This window comes from Merops nubicus, unplaced genomic scaffold, assembly GCF_000691845.1.
Source record: "Merops nubicus isolate BGI_N331 unplaced genomic scaffold, ASM69184v1 scaffold16918, whole genome shotgun sequence".
Taxonomy (NCBI): domain Eukaryota; kingdom Metazoa; phylum Chordata; class Aves; order Coraciiformes; family Meropidae; genus Merops; species Merops nubicus.
The window spans coordinates 60,260-84,181 of NW_008625289.1; the positions used below are offsets into that span (position 1 = coordinate 60,260).

Below are 23,922 nucleotides of genomic sequence, written 5' to 3' on the forward strand. Positions count from 1 at the left end.
AAATTTTATCCCCCCCCCCCCCCAGCTTGAAGACTCTTAAAAGCATAGGCACAACCGTACCAGGAAAGTCCAAAAAGTCTAGCATCAATAATGAACGTCTAGACCAGATCTTAAACAAAAGGCAAATGTGGACTAGTAACTCTTTAGAATACTTAAGCCTACAGCATTTGTTTTTCAGCTTCTCTACATGTGAGCACCATGTATGAACCCATCTGATATGAACTGATGCATCAAAATACATAAATATACAAAGACTCTTTAAAGAATTACTTCCTACTTCCTAATTTAGCACCCTGATATTTCATAATCCAGTTTTTATTTTTTTGAAATCTCTGAAGAAGTTTTCAATAGTTTGTAATAAAACAACAGACCAAAACAGTAACGTTCACTAGAACCTGTGCTGATCATGAAGGTCCAACTCTTCTAGCTGCCTCTTTTAGACTCATTTTTATGAGTTTCTTTACTTTTGTAATTCTCTGACTGGAATGAAGCACAACTATAATGGATCTTCTGGCTTCTTTGCTCCTGCAAGGAACTACAGGAATACTGATACTAAATCAGTATAGAGGGACCAGGAGTGCTTCACAGGCCTTTTCTCTACATCATGGCCATAATCCTGACCGCCACTGGGGCAGGATCCAAGTGCAGAGCGCCAGCCCCACCTCCCTCCACTGGAATCCTGATTGTATTCTGGTAAAAAATGTGTTAAATATTTTCTAGTGTGAGCAAAAGGGTCAATGTGAAGCTTCGCACAAAACACTTTTTCAGAGGACTGCAGGCCTAGTAAGCAGGAAAAGAAAAACCTTGAAGTCAGATTACTGCCCCATTTCTTTGCTATAATTGTGGAGAAGAGAGGATGAAGGCATTGCTCTAGCTGAACAAAACAATACTGGAAGAAGCACATGCAAAGCAATGGAAATGTGTCTTAGGGCCACCACTGCTGCTTTGGAGGGCCCTGTCAAAATACCTGGTGCAGAAATTAGAAAAAGCTTCTTATGTCCTTTGGGAAGAAGTCGTCCCCAAAAATTACTACACATGCGACCGTGTCTAAGGAAGTTCTGAGCAGAAGGGAAGGAAAGGAACCCCAAATAGCTCTCTGTAAAAAGGGCAGTGTGTCAATGTCAGAGACACACTGCAAAGAACAAGACCGCACATTCAAGTAAATGGAATTACGTAGGTATATGCAAACTTTAGAAGCACAAATAAAGCACTCATTTGCATGGAGAAAACAAAAAAAAGAAAAAAAAGGCAGTAGAACTAATAAGCAAACAGGATTAAAAAGATACTGTACCTTCACACACCGGGCAGCACTCTCCTTCTGGCACATAGTACCTGTCGCAGTGTAGCTCACCACACTGGGCAGAGAAACAAATAGAGACTCCACCTTGGCATCGGCAGAAACGACAGGCATCCATCCGAAACATCTCTCCGTCGTAATATTCCATGCTGTTAAATATGCAACTTGGCTTCACTTCTGAAAGAAGGCAAAAACAAACAAAAAGAAGAATGTATTTTAGACGTGCTGATAAATGAGAAATCATTAAACTCATGTTGTTACCGACTGAAGCAAATCTAAATAAACAGTTGATTTTTGTTTATTTTTTTCAACTCCATTTTTTTTAAGAACATGGTATATACTGTTGTCTGTTTCAATACTGGAAGAAAATAAAATGCTTTTCAAAGTTACTTTCAGAGCAATTATTTACAATTAAAAGTCTCCATTTAAAAAATTAATATACTGAAGAAAGGTTACAGCACTAGTTTTCTTCACTGGTGTTAAATATTTCTCATTTTAGATCAGCTGGAAGTTACTTCAAATTTTAGCACATGAAGTAATAGATTTTTCTGGTTTAGGAAGACAGTTTCTGATGTGTCTTAAATGTAATCTTCCTTCCTGCAGGACTCAGTACACAGTTGGATAAATTGCACTAAGGCTGCGCAATGCACAGGAATATGTTTTAAAAAAAGCACACAACAAACGTTCTGTGACTGCACGACGTGTTATGCAGAATTGAATCCTTCGCAGTTCAAGGAACTTGGAACTGTACCAGTCAGCTTGCATCTATACTCCCCCCACAAAATAACCTGAATTGTAATAACTATTTATGTGATCACTTTAGTGTTTCAAAAACACAAATGACTATTTCTTGTATGCCTTCACCTACAGCAGTCTCAATGCATAAGTAAACCCAAACTTCGTGGGAAACTAAAAGCCTCTGAAAATTCCCAAGTATTTTGGGAAGGACATTGCCTGTTTACTTCAATAACATAAAAGTAAAAAAAAAAAAAAAAGAAAGAAGAAAATAAGAAAAAAGATACTAAACCAACAGTACAGTTTGCAGATGTAACCATCTTTTTTTACTTTTTTTTTTTTTTTGTTATGCCAAAGAGGTTTTGTTCCAGATTATGAAACAGATCCATGCATTGTGAATACATCATATGGATTCCTTAGGGCTTCTGACCTTGCAGTTATCGGACCCTTCCCTGAACCTTCATCCACCTTTACCACATACTGCAAGCAAAGAGTATTCTGTTCAAACAGCCTAACCCACACACACACAATGCTGTGCAGCTCCACAGCCCAGGGCTGAATGAGTCAAGACAAGAAACTCTCCAAATTTATGTTCAGCTGTAACACACCACACTTGTCGTTAGGAAATCATGACTCCACAATTTCACCATTACATTACTCAATGATTTAAGCCTAATCCCTCTTCCTCAGAGAATAAACTTTTTGTCCTTCTATGACATTAGCCCAAGATATGTGGAAACAGCTACCTGAAGCAAAACAGTATCTAGTAAACAGTTGTATTTTTTCAAAAGCTATGAATCTAGCAGTCTGAAAAGCCAAAGGTCCTGCAAACAGGAAGCTATTTATTTTAGCAATAAAGTCAACATTAAAAACATTACCAAACTGTAGATAAAAACATCAAATACATCATTACATCCGAACTAAACAGCAAAGGAATGAAAGGGCAATTGCCTATGATGCCATTTTCTGTAGAATACGTGGAAAAGACTATTTACTGATATTTGTCATATCTAGCCATTTAGGGGTCAGGTGATTATTCTTTTTTGCTTAGTGCTCAATCTCAAATGGGAGACAAAAAATATTTAAATGAAAATTCAGCTTTTGCAGATTCATTTCCACCCATCCCAATCCTCCTGCTTTTGGGGGGCTAAAAACTTTTCAGCTGAATAACTCTCGACAATGATACAGGTTTTCTTTAAAACTCTAAAGCGTTTCAAGGACTCTAGTAGTGCTTTCCACATATGCTTATATGGAGCTGCAGCCTCAGGTCATTTAATATGATTGTAAAGCCTTTGAGTTGAAACTTGGAAGTATCCTGAGCAATATTTGATTTTTATAAGCCTGTTCTGTCTTCAAGGTATAATGTAGAAAGCAGCGTGGAAAAGAAAAAAAAAAAAAAAAAGACTGAGAGAAGGAAATACCACTGTGTCCCGGAAAACAGCTATGACCTCATTAGAAAGCAATTCATATAAACAAACACTTGAGAAATATTTCAAGTTTATGCAGCTCAGACTGTTGTTTAAAAACCTTCTCAAACAGGAAAAAGTGCCAACACAACTCGAAAGGCCTTTAATCCATTTGCTTCTGACTTTACCGTTTTCACTGCAGCCTTCCAGATTTGTACTGATTTTTTGTTCCCTGCCCCAAATGGTAGATCTGAATTCCAGACTAGTTAGACGTACAAATATCATCTTCCAGGAATTACCATTCATTTTTAAAATATCCAAACAAGACCAAGCAAGTAACTGTAAATCCTGAAAGGAAACATTATGCTTTACTTCTACAGTGAAAACTACCGTAGAATTTCACTATACATGTATTTTTACCATCCAGATTTATGGTAGTGTGTACATTCATACTAAACTATTGACCTAAGCCTGTACATCCAGCTATAAGACAAAGATTACTTTTGTTAGAACCATATGTTAGACTGCAGTCTTAAGACTCACTCAAGCCAAAACAAGCACTATACAAAAAAATTCAGTGTCAGACACTCATACAGTGAAAGCCTAATGAAAGACTGAGTACCATGCTCAGGAATTGTACTGATGCATTTCTTCTGCCATGATATACTGGAAAAGTCTCTCAATTTTTTTAATTTATTTTTAAAGTGCTAATTTTACTGCCTTACCAGTCTAGATAAGGCAGCCACAAAGGAGTGGAAGAACATAAATTTAACATTAAATAAAAGCAACTTTTCCTAAACACCAATAACCATTAATTCATTATTTCACCAGTGAAGAGAATACTACAGGTAGAATTCCTCAAGTACCAAAGCTTTGCCATGTGACAAAGTAATTTAAATTACCTGAACTTCATAGGGCAAAGCACTTAAATGTGTCTGAAACCCCAAATCCCTTTTCTGATGCAGACTACCACAACGAAACACTGGGCATGAGAGAGACACCCAGGCCACGGACTCATGAACATGAATACAGTGTCTGCCAGCTATCAGATAACCCAATAATACAAGATTGATCCAGACCAAGCACAGACGTACAACTGCCCATCTGTGAAAGGAGCCAGGACAGAGTGGATGGCACCCAAAACAATACAGAGTTTATACTGGCTGTGGAAAGCTAGATGATATCACATCTCTTCTCCTATATAAAGTTAAGCATGACCAAGAGATGGGACTTGATTTGGCAATGAAGATCCTGTCACAGAGTCAAATAAGAAATAGTTCTGGCATAAACTTAGCTCTACAGAACTCCCAAAACAAATTTTTTTTTGTTCTATGAGCAAGAGCCCAAAAAGTCAGCCTTGCAGCAAACCACACAGCCTCAAGCTACACAGACACAAACCGTGATTATTTCTCAAGACCTTCATCTCCAGTCTTAACCACAAACAGACACAATCTGTTCTATCAAATAATTTTTCTAAGGTATTTTACCTTACACTTTTACTTCTAATTAAATACAGTTCTATTGGCTGAACCAGTCCAAAATAAAGCTTCTGTTACTGAGATTTATCTAGTTTCCCAATAGTTGTGGTTTTCTTTAATTAGAGTCACCAAACAGCTCAGAAAGAGAAATAAGATGGCAATCCATCCCTTGCAAGGTGGCAATTCTGCAAATGGCTACACTGAGGGCATGAGATGCTTCAGGTACCAGCTCTCTGTAGCCAAGTTTGAGCATTTTCTTCTGTAGTATCAGAAATTCCAGCCCTCCCAATGTGGAAGCGAGATTCAAAACAACTTTCAGTTTTTTAAAGGATTAAAAGCTTCATGAATCCAGCACTTCAAATATTCCTTCAGTGTACAGAAATATTTGTACCAGACCCTTGGAAGGAACTGGGACAAGTGCTGTGAACTTTCAATTAAATGAAAGGGAAGGAAACTGATAAACTTGAATCCTGTGTCCATATAAACAAAACAGAAAAGCTTTCTGTTTTGTAAAAGCTGTGCTGATAGCAACTTTGTTTTTTAAAAAAGGATACATCTCATTGGAATTAACCCATAACGTTGTTAAAGAACAACACACTGTACGTGCTTTTGTTTCCTTGCAAATATATAAAAACAAGCAAAGTACGAAATAAACATTTGGGTTTTTATTCTTCAGGCTGTACTGCCTTCTGTAGCGTATTCCCTATTATCACAATTGCGGGACCATTCTGAAAGTTCTTTGGCCCTGAATCTTCTTAAAAGGTCATCCAGAAATAGACAGATCAGAATTAAATAAAAACTGTAACTATTATTTGTAAATCAATGCAATTATTTATGCACGCATTTCTAGAATTATTTATCCATACTTGCACAGCTTTAAGGAAAGAAATATTATTTTGTGGCACCTGCAGTCTGCAAAAGATATTCAAAGATACTCAGGATACAGAGAAAAATAGAATTCAGCAACACACCTTTAAACCAAAATGGAAAAAAATAGATTTTTATAGTACGGTTTCTAGCAGAGAAAGTCTGTATCATCACATTATAAACTACTTTTATATCCAGCTGCCACAATCTAGATACAGTGCTGACTTTCAACAACAGTCTTAAAATTTTCTGTCCACCTCAGCAGCACATCCCAGTCCAGTAATCTTTAGGCAGCTTCAGAAGACAGCTCTTGTGAAGGCTGATGTATGTGTCTTTTTACACACAACAGCCAAGACTGCCATGTGCTCCCCATAGAGTCAGATGACTTACTTCCAAGCCACTGTATTGGGTGGAGGTTGCATCATAGAAAAGAGCAGGAAAAGGATCAGCTCTACCTGATATATCCTCAGCTTCATCTTATCTTTAAAAACAGCAGTAACAGAGAAACTGCAGCTTGTCTATTAGACAATTCCAACAGTTTTAACTACTGCAACCAAGCTCAAATGTCAGCAAGGGGAATTCAGGTTAGACAGAAACAGCAAACAGACATAAAATTTCAAAAGTTTCATTACTTTCCCCCTACTTTTTGTTACCTTCCTCTAATGTGAAAGTTTATTGCTAAGAGGACTCATTCTCAGTGCTGCCACCTCTTACAGATAAAAATGCACATGGTTCTTTCAATTATTATTTTTCTTCATCAGGTCATGCTTTTCATGGTTTGATTTTTCTGTGGCTCTCCTCTAGGCTCTCTCTCTTTTGTCTGTACCTCCTTCTGGAAATAAAGCAGTGTTACTTTTTAACATCCTGCAGTACCTTACAGGCCTACCACAGAAAACCATCAGGACAGCCAAACGAGGAGCTGGGGCCACTGAGGACCATGGCTGTGCTCTAAAACCCCCAAACAGTGACAGATGTTTTTGATAAGACTGCCAAGCAACTCCTGGAAACAAGCTATGTCCTTCATAACAGAGGAATGCATTTCAATCCCAGTAGTCTCTGTCAGTCTATCACAGCAGAAAATACATATTGTCATCAGTTTAGCCCTAGGCATGTTACCAAGACACAAGTATCAGAAACAATCTCAATATCACTAAAAACTACTGGCATAGCCCATCATTCATATCCAGCACATCTGTGATAAGCCTTCAATGCATGAGAGAAGTTAAAAATTACAGGAAAAAAGAATCCTCACATTGGTATCACAAGGCTGTGGTTTGGCATTGTAACAGGTCTAACCATTTCTTCAATCCTTTGACAAAAATATTTAAGTCTAAACTTGTCCTCCAAAGTGCTGGTAACCATGTCCTAGTTTAAGCATCTATAAATATATTAGTAGGAACATTACTGAAAACATTAGCTTACCCAGAAGATTTGCTTTGGCAAAAAACATTACTACTTCACCAAAGTAACCACTAGAAGGCTTTTTTTTTTAACTTTCAAAACCAAATAGAACCACACGATCTAGCACCTAATATTCTTTTTATGTGAAATTCCATCAGTTCCACAGAATCTATCTAGTATCTTGTTTTTATTAAATTATATATGGATGAAAGAAGTGACTTAGAATTTGTCCTTATTTTCTTTAAAACCCACTGGCCAATCTTTCCACTCATAGTGAACCACTGTAAAAGCTTTGAATTTGGTTGCACATCCAGCTGCAGTCCCAACAATTGCTAATCCTCTTCTTATATACATTTATATTTTATTTATATGCATCTACAGACTATTTTTACCAGGAATTTTGGGCTGACTGGCCTTTTGACTGGCCTTCAGTTTTCTGCATTTTCCTTTTCCCTCCTGTTTTAAATGTAACTGGTAAAGACTTGCATTGCTGCAGACGTTTTTCCCAATTTGACTATGGTTATTATAATTCAGGTTCGAGGATCTAAAACATTTGACGTGGTTTGGCAGACTGACCTGCTCTTTCAGTACACTAGATCAAATTCTCACAGTGCAGTGGCTGGTGATTAGCTATGATTTTCAAATACTGTTCAAATGTTCTGACTGAAGGAAAAAAAAAACAACCAACCAAACCCAAAAACCAAAACCCCACCCAATGACTAAATCTCTCTACCTTTATGGCATGGGATTATCTTCCTTTAATATTAATCCTCTTTTTATTATTTATTAAACAGTTTGTCATCTTTTACTCCTTGCAAGCTGCACTTTGCATCTTGCTATTTTTAAGCAGGTGCCTTTTTAAAGTCCACCACAAAATTCTGTGGTTTTGGATGCCCAGAGAGAAATATGCAGTAATGTTTAACTAGGATCAGGATTATATTCAGTTCTCTGCTCTGGGACAGACACTGTTACCTTAGTCAAAATCCTTGTTTCTTAAAAGCACACAGAAAATAAGTTTAATGAAAGCTCAATGTAAGTTCTGTCAGGATTAGTGCAATAAATAATGGGAACTCTGTGATAATTAGCTGGTGTCTCTGAGATGTTTCACTTGGACTCCATTCTTCCTTCTTGAGTGAAGATTCTCCTTGTTGACCTGATATTCACCATCTAATTCCTTCAGTATTTATTGATGCTCCCATTAGAAACGGGTGATCCTATTTCCCTTTAGAAACAGTGAAATCACCTTTTACACACCATGAGCTTAATAACAGGAATGCAATTGCTTTGAAGAATAACTGTATCAACAGATGACAAGAACTGTGATTAGAGAGGGATTTTAATCTTTCCTCCAATGCAGTACACTGTATAGAGATGCAAGTGTGAAGAAAGCCAGGAGGCACAGAGAAAAGACAAATGTCTCATTATGTCAGTGGTATCTTCTCAAATGAGGAAAAAATTACAGAAGCAGTTATAAACAGGTTATGTGTCATGTCAAATCAATGAGCTTGATGATTTAGGAGATAGCTTCTATGCCATCATGTGATCATCAGTACAACCTGAAACAGCAGTATAAAAAGGGTCATATCTTTAAGTCCCAGTGGAATTTGTCATCTCTACTTCTCTGGATTAATGCCAGTTATTTTCATACATGAATTAGACAGTTCTGTTCTCAATGGACAGAGCAATGAAGGCCCACACCTCAGCTCTGGGGCAAAAGGATATGAACTGGGGCTCCAGACCCACTCCTGGCAAGGCTGGACTCCCAAATCAGAGCTTATGTGTGGCCGTGGCAGGAAGCAGCACAGCCTCCTCGATCTTGGACCACATGGGCACATTAATGAGGGCCACTCTCTCCCATGCAATTTACCATCTTCCATAAAGCAATCAGAGACCCTTTTAAAGTAGCCATTGCATTCAAGCAAACTTACTGAGAAGTGGAAGTCCTGACTGGCAGAAGAAAGCAGCTGTAGGATGCCTGGAAACTGCTCTCTCAAATTTCTAAGACAGAGCTCATGGCATGTGCTTAAGCACAACTTAATTCAAGAGACCCATGCATCAATACCTAATTAAAGAACTGGCAAGTTTAGATACTGATTCCAAACACTTCTGCTCTTGCTGTATGTGCAGCTTTCAATCTTCAGGTTCATTTGTTGAGGCTTGTAATTTAATGCTGAATCATTTTTTGTTTCCTTACAAGCTCTTCCATGAGAAAAGGCAGCACATCAGGACTAATAGACAAAAGTCCTGGGGAGTAATATATTTTGGATGGAACAGAAGAAATCTTCAATAAACTTCTACAAAATGCAGGATTTAGGGAATGGTGATAACATGGGAATCTCTTGCTCAATCTCCCCCAAATTTAGTCCATATACTATCTAGTGCGCTCTAGATGGAAAGCAGATTTCATATAAGTGGAAGCAGGGAAACCACAGCAGCTGGAATAATCTACTTTTAAATAAAGCAACACACTCTCACTGAAACATGCACTCTATTACAATGCACTTGGAACCACATCAAAAGGAGAACCTCATTTTCAGTTTCATACACTAAGATTAAATTATTTGTTACAGATTTCCCACGTTGCTTTATTTTTTTCTGTATCTATCACACATCTCAGGAGTGAGCACATTTGACTATGAATGTAGCACTTCCCTGAAAACTTGACTGCTGAACACTGCTACACTAATCTCTGATTCCCATGTGCAACAAACACTGAGGTATCTAGCTGTATCAGCTATACCTCTAGTTATACTATTTTATGGATGCCAGAGATTTAAATGTAGCAATTCATGCTTCTGTCTCCTTCAGGCTAAAATTCTGTTAGATGCACAACCTGGGGCCTGCCCTGTAGGTCATAAAGAAAGTAAGATTAGGAGAATGATCCAGCCAGCCATCTTCTAAGCAAACACAATTGCCAAAATCGTATCACTATTGTGTTATAAATCAGTGTTCTAGAGAGTTGCAAGGTTTAATTTACAAATTAAACAGTAAAGACCTTTCTTCTGACAAGGAAAACGAGCAATAAACAACAAAGTTGCAGCTATCACTGTTGTCCAGCCATCATTTTGACATCCAAAGACCAGGCAGAGTATGCTCTGTTATGGCTACAATACTCATACTGGATAAATCATGACAGAGGAACTTCATCACATCAAAAGGGAACTTTGGTTTGATTTCTACCACTATTTAAGCAATACAGAATGATTTTATTTATAAAGCTGCTTTCCTTCAAAATGAAGGGATCAATACAAGCCTTAAAATCGACCTTTTTAATTGACGGACCTTTGGAACAAGAACCACATTCTAATGATGATAATATCTTAATTGCAATGACAAATTCTTCTAACCACAGCAGTGCTTTAAAAAGCACAAATTTATGCCTCCAGTTACTATGACAGTTTTATGTAAAATGCTCTGATATCTGCATGTATTCATGGTGACCAAAATATCACCCAGAACTCCCAGAAACATCAGCTCTCTACAATATTTTTTTTTCTTGTCAACAATGGAAAAGTTGTTCCCAGTACTTTCTAATTATTTCCTGTATAAAAAAAAAAAAATCCAAAAAGAAGCTCAACCTATACAAAGATTGAGCAGCCACCAACAGTAGGTCCTTAACAACAAGCTTCAATTAAATCAAAGTATCAGTATTTCCAAGCAGGAATATATGTTATTCTGGTGACAAATAATGTCTATACAATCATATAACAAACTATGTGAAACAGAAGATTAGACAATGGGAAACATAAGGACACACTCAGTATAAATCTGAAGCATGAAAATAATGATTACTGTATGACTTACTGCTATCTTTATAATCCAACAGGAACAACAAAAATTCCACCATTTGCAAAAAGTAATTCTTGTAGAAGTTTCTCTCACTGCAGATCAATATGCTTTTCTAAGACAAGCTAACCAAAAGCTAGTTTGAGACAGTATGTATTGGTAACAAAGATAATCACCCAAAATCTACAGATTGTAGAGCTTCTATATCAGTTTTGTATTAAAGCCATAGTTGTGAAAGAATGATGGATCTGTCACAAAAACACTGACGAACAATAAAAAGAACATACTGCAGAGTCTCTACACAACAAATTTTGCTGCCCTTATTCATTAAATACCAATTAAACAGCCAATGCTGTTGTGCCACATGAGCAGATGTCTTTCCCACGTAGCAAAGGCAGCCTCCCAATCCTCCCTCTAACCATGCAACTCTGCATCCATCACACTAGCACATACTTGCAATAAATATTGCAGAAGGCTGGTCTGCTTTAACACTTTGCACATCATTAGGGTTACCCACATACACAGTTTAGTTACCCTGCAATACACCAACCAGATTTTTGCATATAGACTTACTCACAATGGATGCCTTTATTTTAAGGTAACTCAGATGATCAGTATTGTTACTGACTGCTTTTTTTCTCCCCTCCAATAGAATTAATTCTAACATAACAGCAGGAAAACTATACTACTGTGACTGTGCACATGTTCTTTTTATTCTGTCCTCTTGCCTGTTTTCAGAGTTTTTCAAACACAGAAGTAACTAGCAGAACTCTTTGGTAACACTGATTACACAACTTCCCCACTTGCAATGTATGAACCCATTAACTTGCATTTGATTAAAACACTCTTTAAAAAGGCATCTAATCCTAATTGGAAAGGATGAAGATAAGGAATTCAGCTTCTTCCCGGCAGTTTGTGCCAACAGCTAACTACCCTCATTGCTGAGAAGAGCATGTCCTAGATCTTACAGATTTGGCTTGTTACTTTGATGGTAATTTTTTTTTTCTTAATGAAGTGAAGAAAATTGATCTAACCACTGCAAGGTATTTTCTCCATCTGTCACTGATATCTACTATATCTCTTCTGCAGTTGTTAGTATTTCAAGACCCTTTCAAAAACCAGAACTGAATATCATATTTAGATATCAAACTCACAAACAACATTCCCCACTCCTCTTTATTTTCTACTGACAGAAGTAATAGTACTGATTCTATCTATCTATCTATCTATCTATCTGCTTCTCAGTGCACTAGACATCCATCTAATAAGTTCTTATCAGAATTAGTTTTCTAGGAATTTAGGTTTTAGAGGTGCGGCTTGCAATGTTGTCCCTAGTATGAGAACCACCTAACCATCCCAAAACAGCCTTGAAAAAACCCAAACTATAAAGCAATACAGATAATGTCCTTTCTAAAAAACACTTTATTTAACTTTTAAAAAGTTCAAAAGTTAAAAAGTATTTAACTTTTCTGACCAGGTTTCTCAGAATTTAATTTTTTTTTTTTTAAAAAAAAGTAGTTTTCGTACTGGCCTGTAATATTTTAATACTGATGCCTTAGGGACATAAGACAAAAGGTTATCTCTTCCTACAGACCTTCATCTTCCTCCAATCTGGCCTTTCTGCTTCCCTCTGTGGCATCAACTTCCCTTCAAAAACTATTTTTTCTTCCAATTTACTCTGTCTTCATAGGTCACTAAGGTGAAGATTAGGAATGGGAAAGCCTGAGAGGCAAAAAGAAATCCTGCCCTAAAAACAGGCTGAGCCTTTCTAGTGAGTTACACTGAGCAGTAAGGTAATGATACACAGGAAATAGTGTTAAGACAGTCCAAATTCACAGTTAATAATGCAAAAGGAATATAACTGATTCTTGGGAACTGGATAAGAAAATGACTAAAGACAGAAAAAATGGTCAATTTAAACAGCTCCATCTAACATCTGATATAATACAACGATTCTGATAGGATGCTCACAAATAACTTGCAGATTGACAAGACAGGAGTGTTAGCAAGGTGGTTTGTGCCTTTGAGGCTCTTTCACACCAGCTAAGACATTGTATCAGAAATTGGCTTAGTATTGCTTGCTCAAAGCACTAAAGTCAAACCTGAATTAAGCATTTCATTGAGCTGGGCCACACAGTTAAATTCAGAAACAATACTTGAACAGTGACACAAATATAAACAAGGGAAGATGAGTATTACTTTAGTGTAACTAAGCAGCATATAAACAAAAATTATCCAAGTTGCATTTAATTCTACCGTATCCACAATCTTACCCTAAATAGTGGAAGAATTAATTTGAAAGCTAGAGAATCTGTGATCCTTCCTGATACAAACTCTGTTATTCATATGAAAGAAGTTAATTTTTATATATAACATCTCACTATATGTATTAAGTATTATTTTTTAATCGGCATTTGCGTAAAGTATTGGTACATGTCAACATCCTCCTGGGACAGTATCTTTATGTTTCTTTATGTGTTTATGCAATGAAGAATGGAAAATAAAAGCTGTTTCAGATATGATCCATGCACCACTAAATGAGATTAAATATTGCTGAATAGATATTAAGTAGTAAATACTGCACCAACATAACTTTTTATGCTTAGAAATTATCTGAATATGCAACCTTTCAAGAGTATTTTCCCCTTCTATCTACCAACAGTCAAATACGTAAGTCTCTTCACAGCCTGCCATATATAGCATGTATGCTGTATATATGTAGTATAAAGCAGTCCCAAGATAGTGTCACTTCCGTAAGAAATCCAAGGTTTTTAAACATTTTCTAAATATTTACATCAGGCAGCCGAGAATGTGAATCAGCCTGTTTATACACTGACTTAAAATTTCTAAAGATTTGTCAAACACTTGTGTCAAAAATGTGTCATTTGTGTCAAAAATTACTTTGCAAATGTTTTGTAGCTCAAACCCCAAAGTCTAAACAGCATGCTTTTGGTTACAGTGCTGCAAGGAGCAGTTGTACTGCTGGGCAAAAATTTCACTTCTAAAAGGACTCTAGTGTTTGTTACTGGCAAAGCAATACCTGAAAAAAAATGCAGTGAGGGAGTCTTGCTTGAACTTTAATTTCTTGGGTCATGGGGAAAAGTGCTTTAGAAATTAGAGAAACACAACTTACAAATGACACAGTTTCCCACTTAAATGACTTCAGCTGAACTTCCTGTTCCTTCTTACTGAATGAACCTCCAGAAAATTATTTCTCTTAGATCTTGACAACATGGTAAAAATAACCAAACGCCCAGCATTTCCCAGCGACAGGTAAAATCCTCCTCTCCAGGTACAAGAGATAGCTTCACGTACCATTGACACATTCAAAGACATCACAGCACTTGCCGGGTGTTCCATCTCCACGCGAGACTATCTGGGGAATGGAGCCTGCCTCGCACATGGGGAAACCACAGAGACCAGAGAGACACTCGCATCTGAAACCAAAGAACAGTGGGGAAAACCCCATGAATAAATGAAGCCATGTATGAGGGGAAAGAATAAGCAAGAGGAAAATGGAAAGCTACAGCACAAGTTCTAGTATTAGCCTGTTCATATCTTAGAATCATCTTTTATTAACCCAACAACCAAGACAGCTTATCATCCTGAAGGGGTTTTTTAACCATTCAAACTCTGTTTGCTGGTGAAGTCAGCAAGAGGATGCTCCTGTGCAACACAAACACTTCTCTAGAGGTGTATGTGAAAACATAGAAAAATGTAGTTCCAGTTCATTTGAAAATAATTGTATTCTACAGACTTGCAAAATTAGGATTCTCCCCCAATTCTCTGTGAAAATATTAAACTGAAGAAACACTAATAGCAGTAACTGTGCCCATTCATCATAAGAGTGTTCTCTCAGGAAAATCTATTATACCCAGTTTTATACAAGGAATAATTAAAGAGAAAGGAAAACCATGCAGAATCATTAAATCTAAGCCAAATTTAAATACTTGCAACTCTCTTTTAATTTTTGATAGTACTGCCCTCAGTTTGTGGAGGGGCAACCAATTACATGAGATGTCAAATAATGTGGGAGGCTAGGTATCTTAAATACTGTGACTAGATTTAGAAAATGGATCATTCAAAAACTAATATTTTCTCAATGTAAATTGTATTTATTTGCTTATTTAAGAAAACAGGCTAAAGATCTAGAATACATAAAATGTAGCAAGTCACATTTGTTTCCACATTCTTTGCTTTACCTTTAACATACTAGCTTTAAAGTCAAACACTTAAGACTTTTGATATTTACATTTAACAGAGTTCTTGTCCCAGACAATAGGAACATTATAGGGATATGCAGCAATGATTCAATGTAATGCAGGAAAAAAATTAACAAAGAGAAATAAGCTAATATCATAGCTGAGAAACTTCATGGAATAGCACTTAAATTTTTCAATCATAAATCATCAATTTTTTTTTTGTAAAAAACCTTATAGATTAATTTAGCATATTGCAAATACACATGAATTTAAAAAGGAAAACTCAGAAGATCCTGTAATTATGAGTTAAAGAGATGAAAATAAGAACTCTACCTGTTAATAACTATTACATACTTTATGCATTCCAAGACAGCTCCCTTGTTAAACCATCCATTACTAAGAAGCATCATCAGCACTTAATGCATTTGCTTATTCTTTACACTTAGAAAAAAGTTTGGTTCTCCTCTATCATGCATAATCATCTTAATTGCCCAACAGCTATTTCATCTCAGGCCAGTGTTCAATGAATGAGGAAGAGCCACTTCTCAACAGACAAGGTTTTAACCTCTCTCACTTTAACCTCATCAGTTTCAGATAACATTGCTGTGTTCTCCATCATAAGGTAAGGAAGTTTGCAAGAAGAAATACAAGTCAAGGAATCTCACAGAACCTGCATTATACTGACTGAAAAGGTTTCTCAAAATATTGCATTATAGCAGCATGTTCCTATAACAGGATAAATGAGTCCTTCAAAACCAGTATTAAGTATGTAACATTTCACAAATAATGTTAAATATGTCAAAATAAAGTAACTTAACTGTATGTGCACATATATACTATAGTGACAGTGCTAAAAGAGGCATTTAAAGTATTTTCTTTATATATATATCACTTACCATAGCAGCAAAGGGTAACAGACAAAAAACACAAAAAAGTGAGAGTACATAAACCAAAGTTTTGTTCAGCATACCTTTGCTTTTGATATTTCTTCTCAACTTATTTGTAAATACAAAAAAAAGAGGGAATTAATTATTTTCTTTACTATATGCCCTTTGCCTTCAGAAATGTAAAAGGAATAAAACTATTATGACTTCTACTACGTGATCAAAAAACGTAAAGGATTTGTGACAATAGATTCCCCTTAAGAGGACTTTGTAAGTAATTTTACAGGATTCTGTACTAATATCTCACCTTTTGCTACACCAATAAAAGGAAGATACTTATTGGGGTGGGAAGAAAAAAGGGGAAAAAAAAGACAAACTCAAGCAATCAATACAAAAGAATCTTTCAAAACATATATAACAAAAAAACACAGACACACTCTGAAAGCAATAGTAAAAGCCTAGATAAAAATACTAGGTTTCACTTCAACCACCCAGATAACCTCTGGGAAAATGGGTAGATCAAACTTCCTGAAAATTCATGTCTTTCACAGAGAAAATGGCACATGTGATGGAAATACAACCGTGGCACTTGATTTTCCAAGTCTCATGAGCTGAAATTACCACTCTTAGTTTTACTGCCTTCACAAATAAACTTTTTCAGACCTGCCCTTAGCTTCTGTATTCTTTACCTCACATTCATTATCATTGATGATTTGAGTTGCAGGAGAATATTAGAGGATTATATTAATAATTTGTACTTTTTCCTTTCTCATTTTCCTCCCAATCAACCGCTTTAAAAAAGGAACAAAACACAAAACCAAGTAAAAAAACCCAATGAATCAAATTAAATAACTTCAGATAGGATAATCTTCCAGAAGAGCTGAAAAAGATCATGTTTAAAAGATGTTTAAAAGACATTTAAGAGACTGATGGCAGTCAATGTTCTTTTCTGCAGAAAAGACTCCCTCCCATTCAGAGTAATCAAAGCTTTGCATACTCGTTTGCAGTGTAAGCAAGCAAAACCCCACCGTCCAAGATTTTAGAAATTGACTTCCCATTTGGTTAAAAAATAATCCATGCACAGGAGAATGTCAAAGCAGCAAATAGTCTCAGATGGACTTTTAAATAGTCTGCATTCTTTTCAGCCAGCTCCACTAGGAAAACCTTTGACCATCATCCAGGCTATTAGCATAGAAAATACTGTTTTGGAGACAGAAGTCTTTCAGGAAGAAACCCAAGGAATTTTGGTAACCAGGCATGGTTGTCACACTGCCAAAACAACAACATCTGGAAATTTGGAATAAGTAATCTCTTTCTTAGTAAAACAGCAAAATGAGCTTCATAGTGCTACATTTTTCTGAAACACCTTTAGGAGCAGAAGGACAAAAGACAAGTAGTAGTCCAGCTCTGTGTTCTATTACAGGCAGATAGCTACCTGCAGGGTGTGTGTATTTTGCTTAGCCTTGGTATTGATCATTAGGATTGAAGAAGTTTAGCAGGCCTCATGATAAGCCTGTGATAAGCCTGTCGATAGAGGCCATGGTTCCTCTCAAAGTAATTGATATAAAATTCAGGCTGCTGATCAGTGAGGTGCAATGTTGTTTCTGAGCAGCTGTAACTTGTCTAAGGAAAACAAACGCAGCAGAAGTTACTAAAAAGACAAGTCCCCAGAAAGCAGACAACTCTATCGTTTACCTGCTGTCTTCACACAGCCTTCAGTGACACCACTGCAACATCAAATAGCATGGTGGCATCCAGAAGTTCCAGGATTAAAAGGAGGTCAGTACCTGAGAGAAGTTGGCACTCAGTATCTAGCCCTCCCACCCTTTATTAGCAAAGGCTCTAAGGAAACACATCTCTTGGGATGTTTTACTATTACAGCACTCAAATCAAGGCACAAAAAGCATGTCCTTTTAACACTGAGAGTACAATGTCCCCTAACAAAATGGCTCAGAAAGAAAAAAAAAACCAAAACAAAACTATCAGTCATGCAAGAGACTTTGTGGAGTGCAGTCTGAAAAGGTGGTGGGATGGTGTGGCATTAAAAAAGTCAGCTGTATGGAAGTTTTGAAAATACAGAATCAATCTGATTAGTTAAAGGAATTGTCTCCAGTTCTTCAGGATAAAAAAGAAAAAAAAAAAAACAAACCCCAAACCAACCCAACTAACCAATTATATTCCTAGAAATGTCAACAACTAAGCAAGGAAAACTTCAGTATATAAAGAACCAGAAAGAAAATAATGTTCATTAACCAATGCTTTACAGACTGAGGAAGGTAACTGCTTGAGTAATATAAATGATGTTTGAGGGCAGGGTTGGTTTGTTTTTTCTTCTATATCATATTTTCCTTTTTTCTTTATGTCACCATAAGTGCAAAAATGAAAGGGAAGAAGAAAAAATAATCAAATGGAATACTTGTAAATGATATTTTTTATTTAAAACCTCATTATCTTGGTTCATTTTCTTCCGTTATTAAACAGATGAAAAGACTGAAGTGTTTGGCTAGCCTCGGAAAAGCTGTTTTGATGGTAGATCAAAAGAGTTTTCCAGGCACAAGGCATAATGGCTATGAAAATAAAAATGTCCATCCTGGAAAAAAGGTTTAGTATCAGTGAATAAGAAGGTTGTGGAGGGGTGTGCTGAGGAGAGGTATATTTATTCTGAGGATCAAAACAAAATTAAGTCTAAAGCACTGAGAGTAGAGAGGAGCATTCCTGAAACATATATCACATTCCTGTAGAGATTTTATCACGGCCCTTCTTTTTTCCCTTGTAGGAAAAATTAAATTAATAATGTTAATTTGCATTAACATTATTAGCACTTATGTTACCTAAATGTAGTAGACAAAACTCCCACAGATCTGTTAATAATATGTACACTTAAGGATAGCATAAAATAAGGAATTTTCAGAAGAGAACTCCCAGCATTATCAAAGCTTGATGAACTACTGGCAAGGAAAAGAGATTAAATGCAAGAACCTCCTTATCAACAAGCATAGGGTATAAGAGATGACAATATATCAAAATGAAATATTAACATAGCAATCTCATGAAATCAACAAAGGATTATGTCCATGTTACTCACACTTGAAGCCATGATGTGAATTAAGTAGGTAACATAATGAATTTTAAACTGGTCAAGCTCCAGCTTAAAGAATCAACCAAATGCTAGTCTTAGAAAAGATAAACTCCAGTCCTACACAGGAAGTGAAACTGGAGGCAACAACTAAGCCATTGGGACTCCTCTGTCCAAAAAGTTCTAGAATTTTCCTAAATCTTCAGACATACAGACTGGAGAGTTTTTGTCCACAAGTTCAGGGTCACTGTTCAATGCATTTTGCATTTGCTATGATTAAGCAAGTCAGTAATGAAAATGTTCCTTTTTCCTGGAAAGCTTTTAGTGTTTTATTTTGGCTATCAATAATAAACCTGGAGAAAGTGATGGCAGAAGAAATGTGGAAGCTGCACGTAACACTTCATATTAGACCATTTCAAAATGCTCAAAAGTTTTGCATGACTTCTCTATAAATCAACTCATATGGAAATTCTTCCTATTTCAGTTCACCAGGGGGTTTACTTACAAGAAATCAAAGCTACTGTGCTCCCAGCAAAGAATTCCTTTCTAAAGTTCTGCATATTGTTACAAACAGATACCAAATATAATAGTGTGTTTTTCTATGAATATAGTAATCTTTATAAACAGGGAACAACTAAATAGTAAGACATTTAAAGGTAACTATGTAGCTTTTAATTAAAGATACTGTGAAAGGCATCACGTTCAGTGCATCTTTCGCATATTATTAGCATTAGAAAATAGCAAATGGATGCTAGGCAAGGGAAAAAGTAGTAAAATCAGCATTCACATCAATTAGATCATCATCTTTCCAAGGCTTATTAGAATTCAAAGAGTTCATTTGACTAAAAGAACTTTATTTCATCCTTTGACTAATGTTAAAATTGATCTGCTTCTCAGATGGATGAGATGTGAAAAGAGGACAGACACAAGAGAGTCATGCCATGGAGCCAGTGGGCATATGACTACTAGCCAACTGCACTGACTTGAAGTGCACTCATTTTTTCAAGAATACTGACCCTTTTGAACTCATCAGTATATGAAATAAAACTAAATATAAACCTGTCCAAACTTATACTTTTCTCATATTTTGCTGTACCCTCTTATGCTTTCCTCTGTTGAAGATCTCCTCCTTTTTTACTGCTGTGTACCTCACTTACTCTCTTCTTAGGTTTATCAGCCTCACCCTTCATAATGTAATAGATATTTCAAAACCAAAGAAAAGATGTTACACAAATGTTAGTTATCTGGTATTATAAGAATCTCTTTCTTTTCTTATTTCACTACATCTTAATGAGGAATCATAACTATCTGATCCTCTTACAAATAAAACAACTCTTAAAGACTTCGGGTCAAAAATCACTTAGAAATAATAGTTTTGTAAGCAAATCACTAACTTCAATATCCCTGTAAATCCAAATTTTCTTACTCCTGAATGACTAAGCCATTAGGGATAGCTTTTTTTTTTTAAAAAAAAATTAACAACCTGAAAAACAACAACAACAAAAAAAGAAAAACCCACCCACCCTCTCAAACCTCATTATTGTTTGATCTGACTGTTGGATGTCCAGAAGAATTTCTTTACTGAAAGAATGGTGAGGCATTGGAACAGGCTGCACAGGGAGGTGGTGGAGTCACCAGCCCTGGAAGTGTTCAAAATATGTGTATTTGGGGACATGGTTTAATGGTCATGGTAGTGTTTGGTGACAGTTGGACTTGATGATCTTAGGGGTCTTTTCCAACTGTAATGATTCTGTGAGGTGCAGGAGGAGAGGTTGCCAGTGAAAACTGAGGAAAAGATTTGTTTAGTACCTCAGCCTTCTCCTTGACTGTTGTTACAAGTTTGCAAGTTGTGTTTATGGGCAAGAAGGGTATGTTTTCTTTGACCTTCTTTTTCTGGCTGACAGACCTGTAGAAGCCCTTCTTACTGTTCTTTGCAACCCATGCCAAGTTCAGCTCCAGCTCTGCCTTGGATAAATTGACTAAGACTCTTTTTGAGAGCTGTTCCATGCTGTTTTCATATGAAAGATGCCAGCAAACAAAATGTCCATAAGGTGCAAATATGATTTTTGTAAAAATAAGGCGAATAACTGGATGATCATGTAGCTTCCACATTTATTGCATTAGGGACTACATTAAAAAATGAGGCCCAAAGATTGCTCCAGAATCCCAGTGTTTCTGAAACCAAATAAATTAACAAGACCTTTTCCATGTCTTGGGGACCATGTATGCAAGAACTGTAACCCTTTCCTAGAAACAAGATTCTCGGAATTCCACCAAGGACATTTCAAAGAGTGGTGAGAAACTATTATTTTAAAACAGTCCACAACCTTCAGTTCCACTTTTAAAGTAATTTAAGGAGGAGAAAAGGAAGTAGTGATTTGAGGCTGCTGAAATCCAACACAATGTTCCTTGCTATTTTGCAGAGGAAACACAACTTCGATATCTTGATATAACCTCAGTTATGTTGGTATTATCATCCATTCTGAGTACCGTTGGAAACTGCTGGAAAATTCTCATGTCTACTTTTCCTTCTAAAATGCAAATACCCAAGTGATAATTCTATTGCCTTATTATGTATATGGGTCTCCCTAGGCATCTGTGCAGTTATGAGTTTGAAGACAACTGTCAAAGACATAACTGATCTTGGTGATAACAAGCAGATATTTGTCCGTTCAAGACAGAAATTATTCTGAAGCAAATCACCTATTCAACTTCCAAACAAGTTAATAGCTAATTAAGCAGAAGAAATGGAACAAAATACAGTGGAAAGTCTTGGGGGGAAGAAGGAGAGCAATACTCAGTGTGATCAGGATATACAATAATTCTTAAACTGACAAGCAAACCCAAATATTTTTAACAGAAAGATCTGTCTACCCAGCTTACTATGAACTGAAACAACTTGTTGTCAAGAAAGCAAACAAACCCAAATTCTAGAGACACTACAATCTCATTTACTTCCAAGCATAAAACACCATCTAAAAATAGATTCAAGAGTTACTTTAGATTATTTGGGTTAAAACTTGTTCTTATGTTTAACAGTGAAGGAGTAAATGTATTATTAACATGGCACGCACTCAGATTGAAGTACTTACATATACTTTTCCATAAACAATAATATATAAAGAAAGGAAGCTGCTTACATAACTATGATCAGTACTTCCTCCCCCTGTGAAAATGCTGGAATTTTCTTTTTTGCCTTATGGAAAATGTGCTTTTTCCTATAGAGAGCATTGTCTTGGAAAGTTTTGTAATTCAGTATTTTCTATAGTTGGTGGAAGAGCATGGACGTGCATTTTTAACTTATAAAATACAGGTTCAAAAATCTTTTATATCTTATAAAGGAGGCAAGCAGAGATCCTTATATTTACAACATCTTACAGCTTCTGCAGAATATTCACATGCTATTTATCCTGAAAAAGTTCTCGTGTTTCCTTTCTTTGTTAGAGGACTGTGGCACTCAGAAGTCAGGCTCTTGCGTTTCAAGAGCTTCTGTTCAAGTTTTATTGAGAGGACTTTGGGAAAAAAACTAACCTAAACTCACCATCTTTTTCTCATTTGTGGACTTCAGGAAAATATGGTTGCTTGCCAAAACAAACCACATTGTGAGCCTGGATGCCAAGGCAGCAATAGCTATCATCACACTGAGAACTTCTAGGAATTGCTGAGGCAGCTGTAGTAAGGGAGGAAGAATGGGAATGTCTGAACTTTGAATTCATTAGAACTCCTGGAAGACCAACATGGAGAAGGAGGACATGGAGCACAGCTCACCTATAAATGTCACACGTGCCCTTTTATCCCTGTTCTGTGTGGCTATTCAAGTACAGTGTAGTCTGTAAACAGGACTGAATAACATTTTCTCACTTAGCAGACATGAATAAAGAAAAATGGTTTTCCTTGGAAAAATATTTGCTGCTTCCTAACTTTTTGAGGATTTCTTTTTAAATCTAAAACACATGAAAATGTCTAAATACCTATTTCCAGGTATTATGAAACTTCACAAAATTGCAGTGTCCCATTTAGCTATTTCATCAACTGTTAAAATAAACAGAACCCCACTGCAAGCCTGAACTCGACATGGAGCGAGTTCAATCAGCATCGATGTAGAGCTTTCCTTCAACACAAAACCTGCCTCTTGAGTAAGGAACAGAGTCTCCAATTCAACACCGAGTGTTACAACACCATGGTACTGGATGGTCAGCTGTAGTTGAGTTTACTAGAGTTAAAGGATAAGAGGAACAACTTGAATAAGTTGTTTATTATAGCTAGAAACCAGAGTTTCTGAGACACTGATGACTCTGAAGTCAAGCCCTGAACAGTAATCTCAGGAAGACACAGGTGCTTGTATTTGTATTTGGTCTTACCAGTTCCAGCTGAACTTTCCTTTAACAAAAACTGGGATCCACAATCATTTTCACTTGGATACCATTTCTTGAGGATGAGACGGGTGAGGAGAAGGATCTAAAATTCTAGAACAAATACAAGGGAGACTTCTGTATCAGCAAAAGTTGCTTAACAGAAGTTAGTGGTACAGGGGAAAAGAGAAACAGTTACACCTCCTGGAAAATCATGACTGCTATCTAAAGAAGTTTGGGAAAAATAAAGTGGTGAATCCTGGACTAAACACCAAATGTATCATAAAATTAAGGACTTCCAAAGACAGGAAGACCTAAGAAAATAATCCAGATAGTTATGCAAGAATCATGTCATATTTTGATAAGGAACAACATAGAAAAGATCTGGCCCAGCCAAGCAGCTAAGAAGAGAGAAGAGAAAGGGTGTGCACTACCCTT

The 23,922-nt window shown here is 36.4% G+C and overlaps 1 protein-coding gene across 1 annotated transcript in view; it reads right to left on the reverse strand.

The window, feature by feature from the left end:
* Positions 1 to 23,922, reverse strand: part of CRIM1 (cysteine rich transmembrane BMP regulator 1 (chordin-like)) — a 168,419-nt gene that overhangs the window by 58,380 nt on the left and 86,117 nt on the right. The window contains exons 5-6 of the mRNA XM_008945636.1: positions 14,286 to 14,407; positions 1,292 to 1,474 (exon numbers count right to left, since the gene is read on the reverse strand). Of these exons, the coding sequence (XP_008943884.1) occupies positions 1,292 to 1,474; positions 14,286 to 14,407 (305 nt within the window). The remainder of the gene's footprint in view (positions 1 to 1,291; positions 1,475 to 14,285; positions 14,408 to 23,922) is intronic.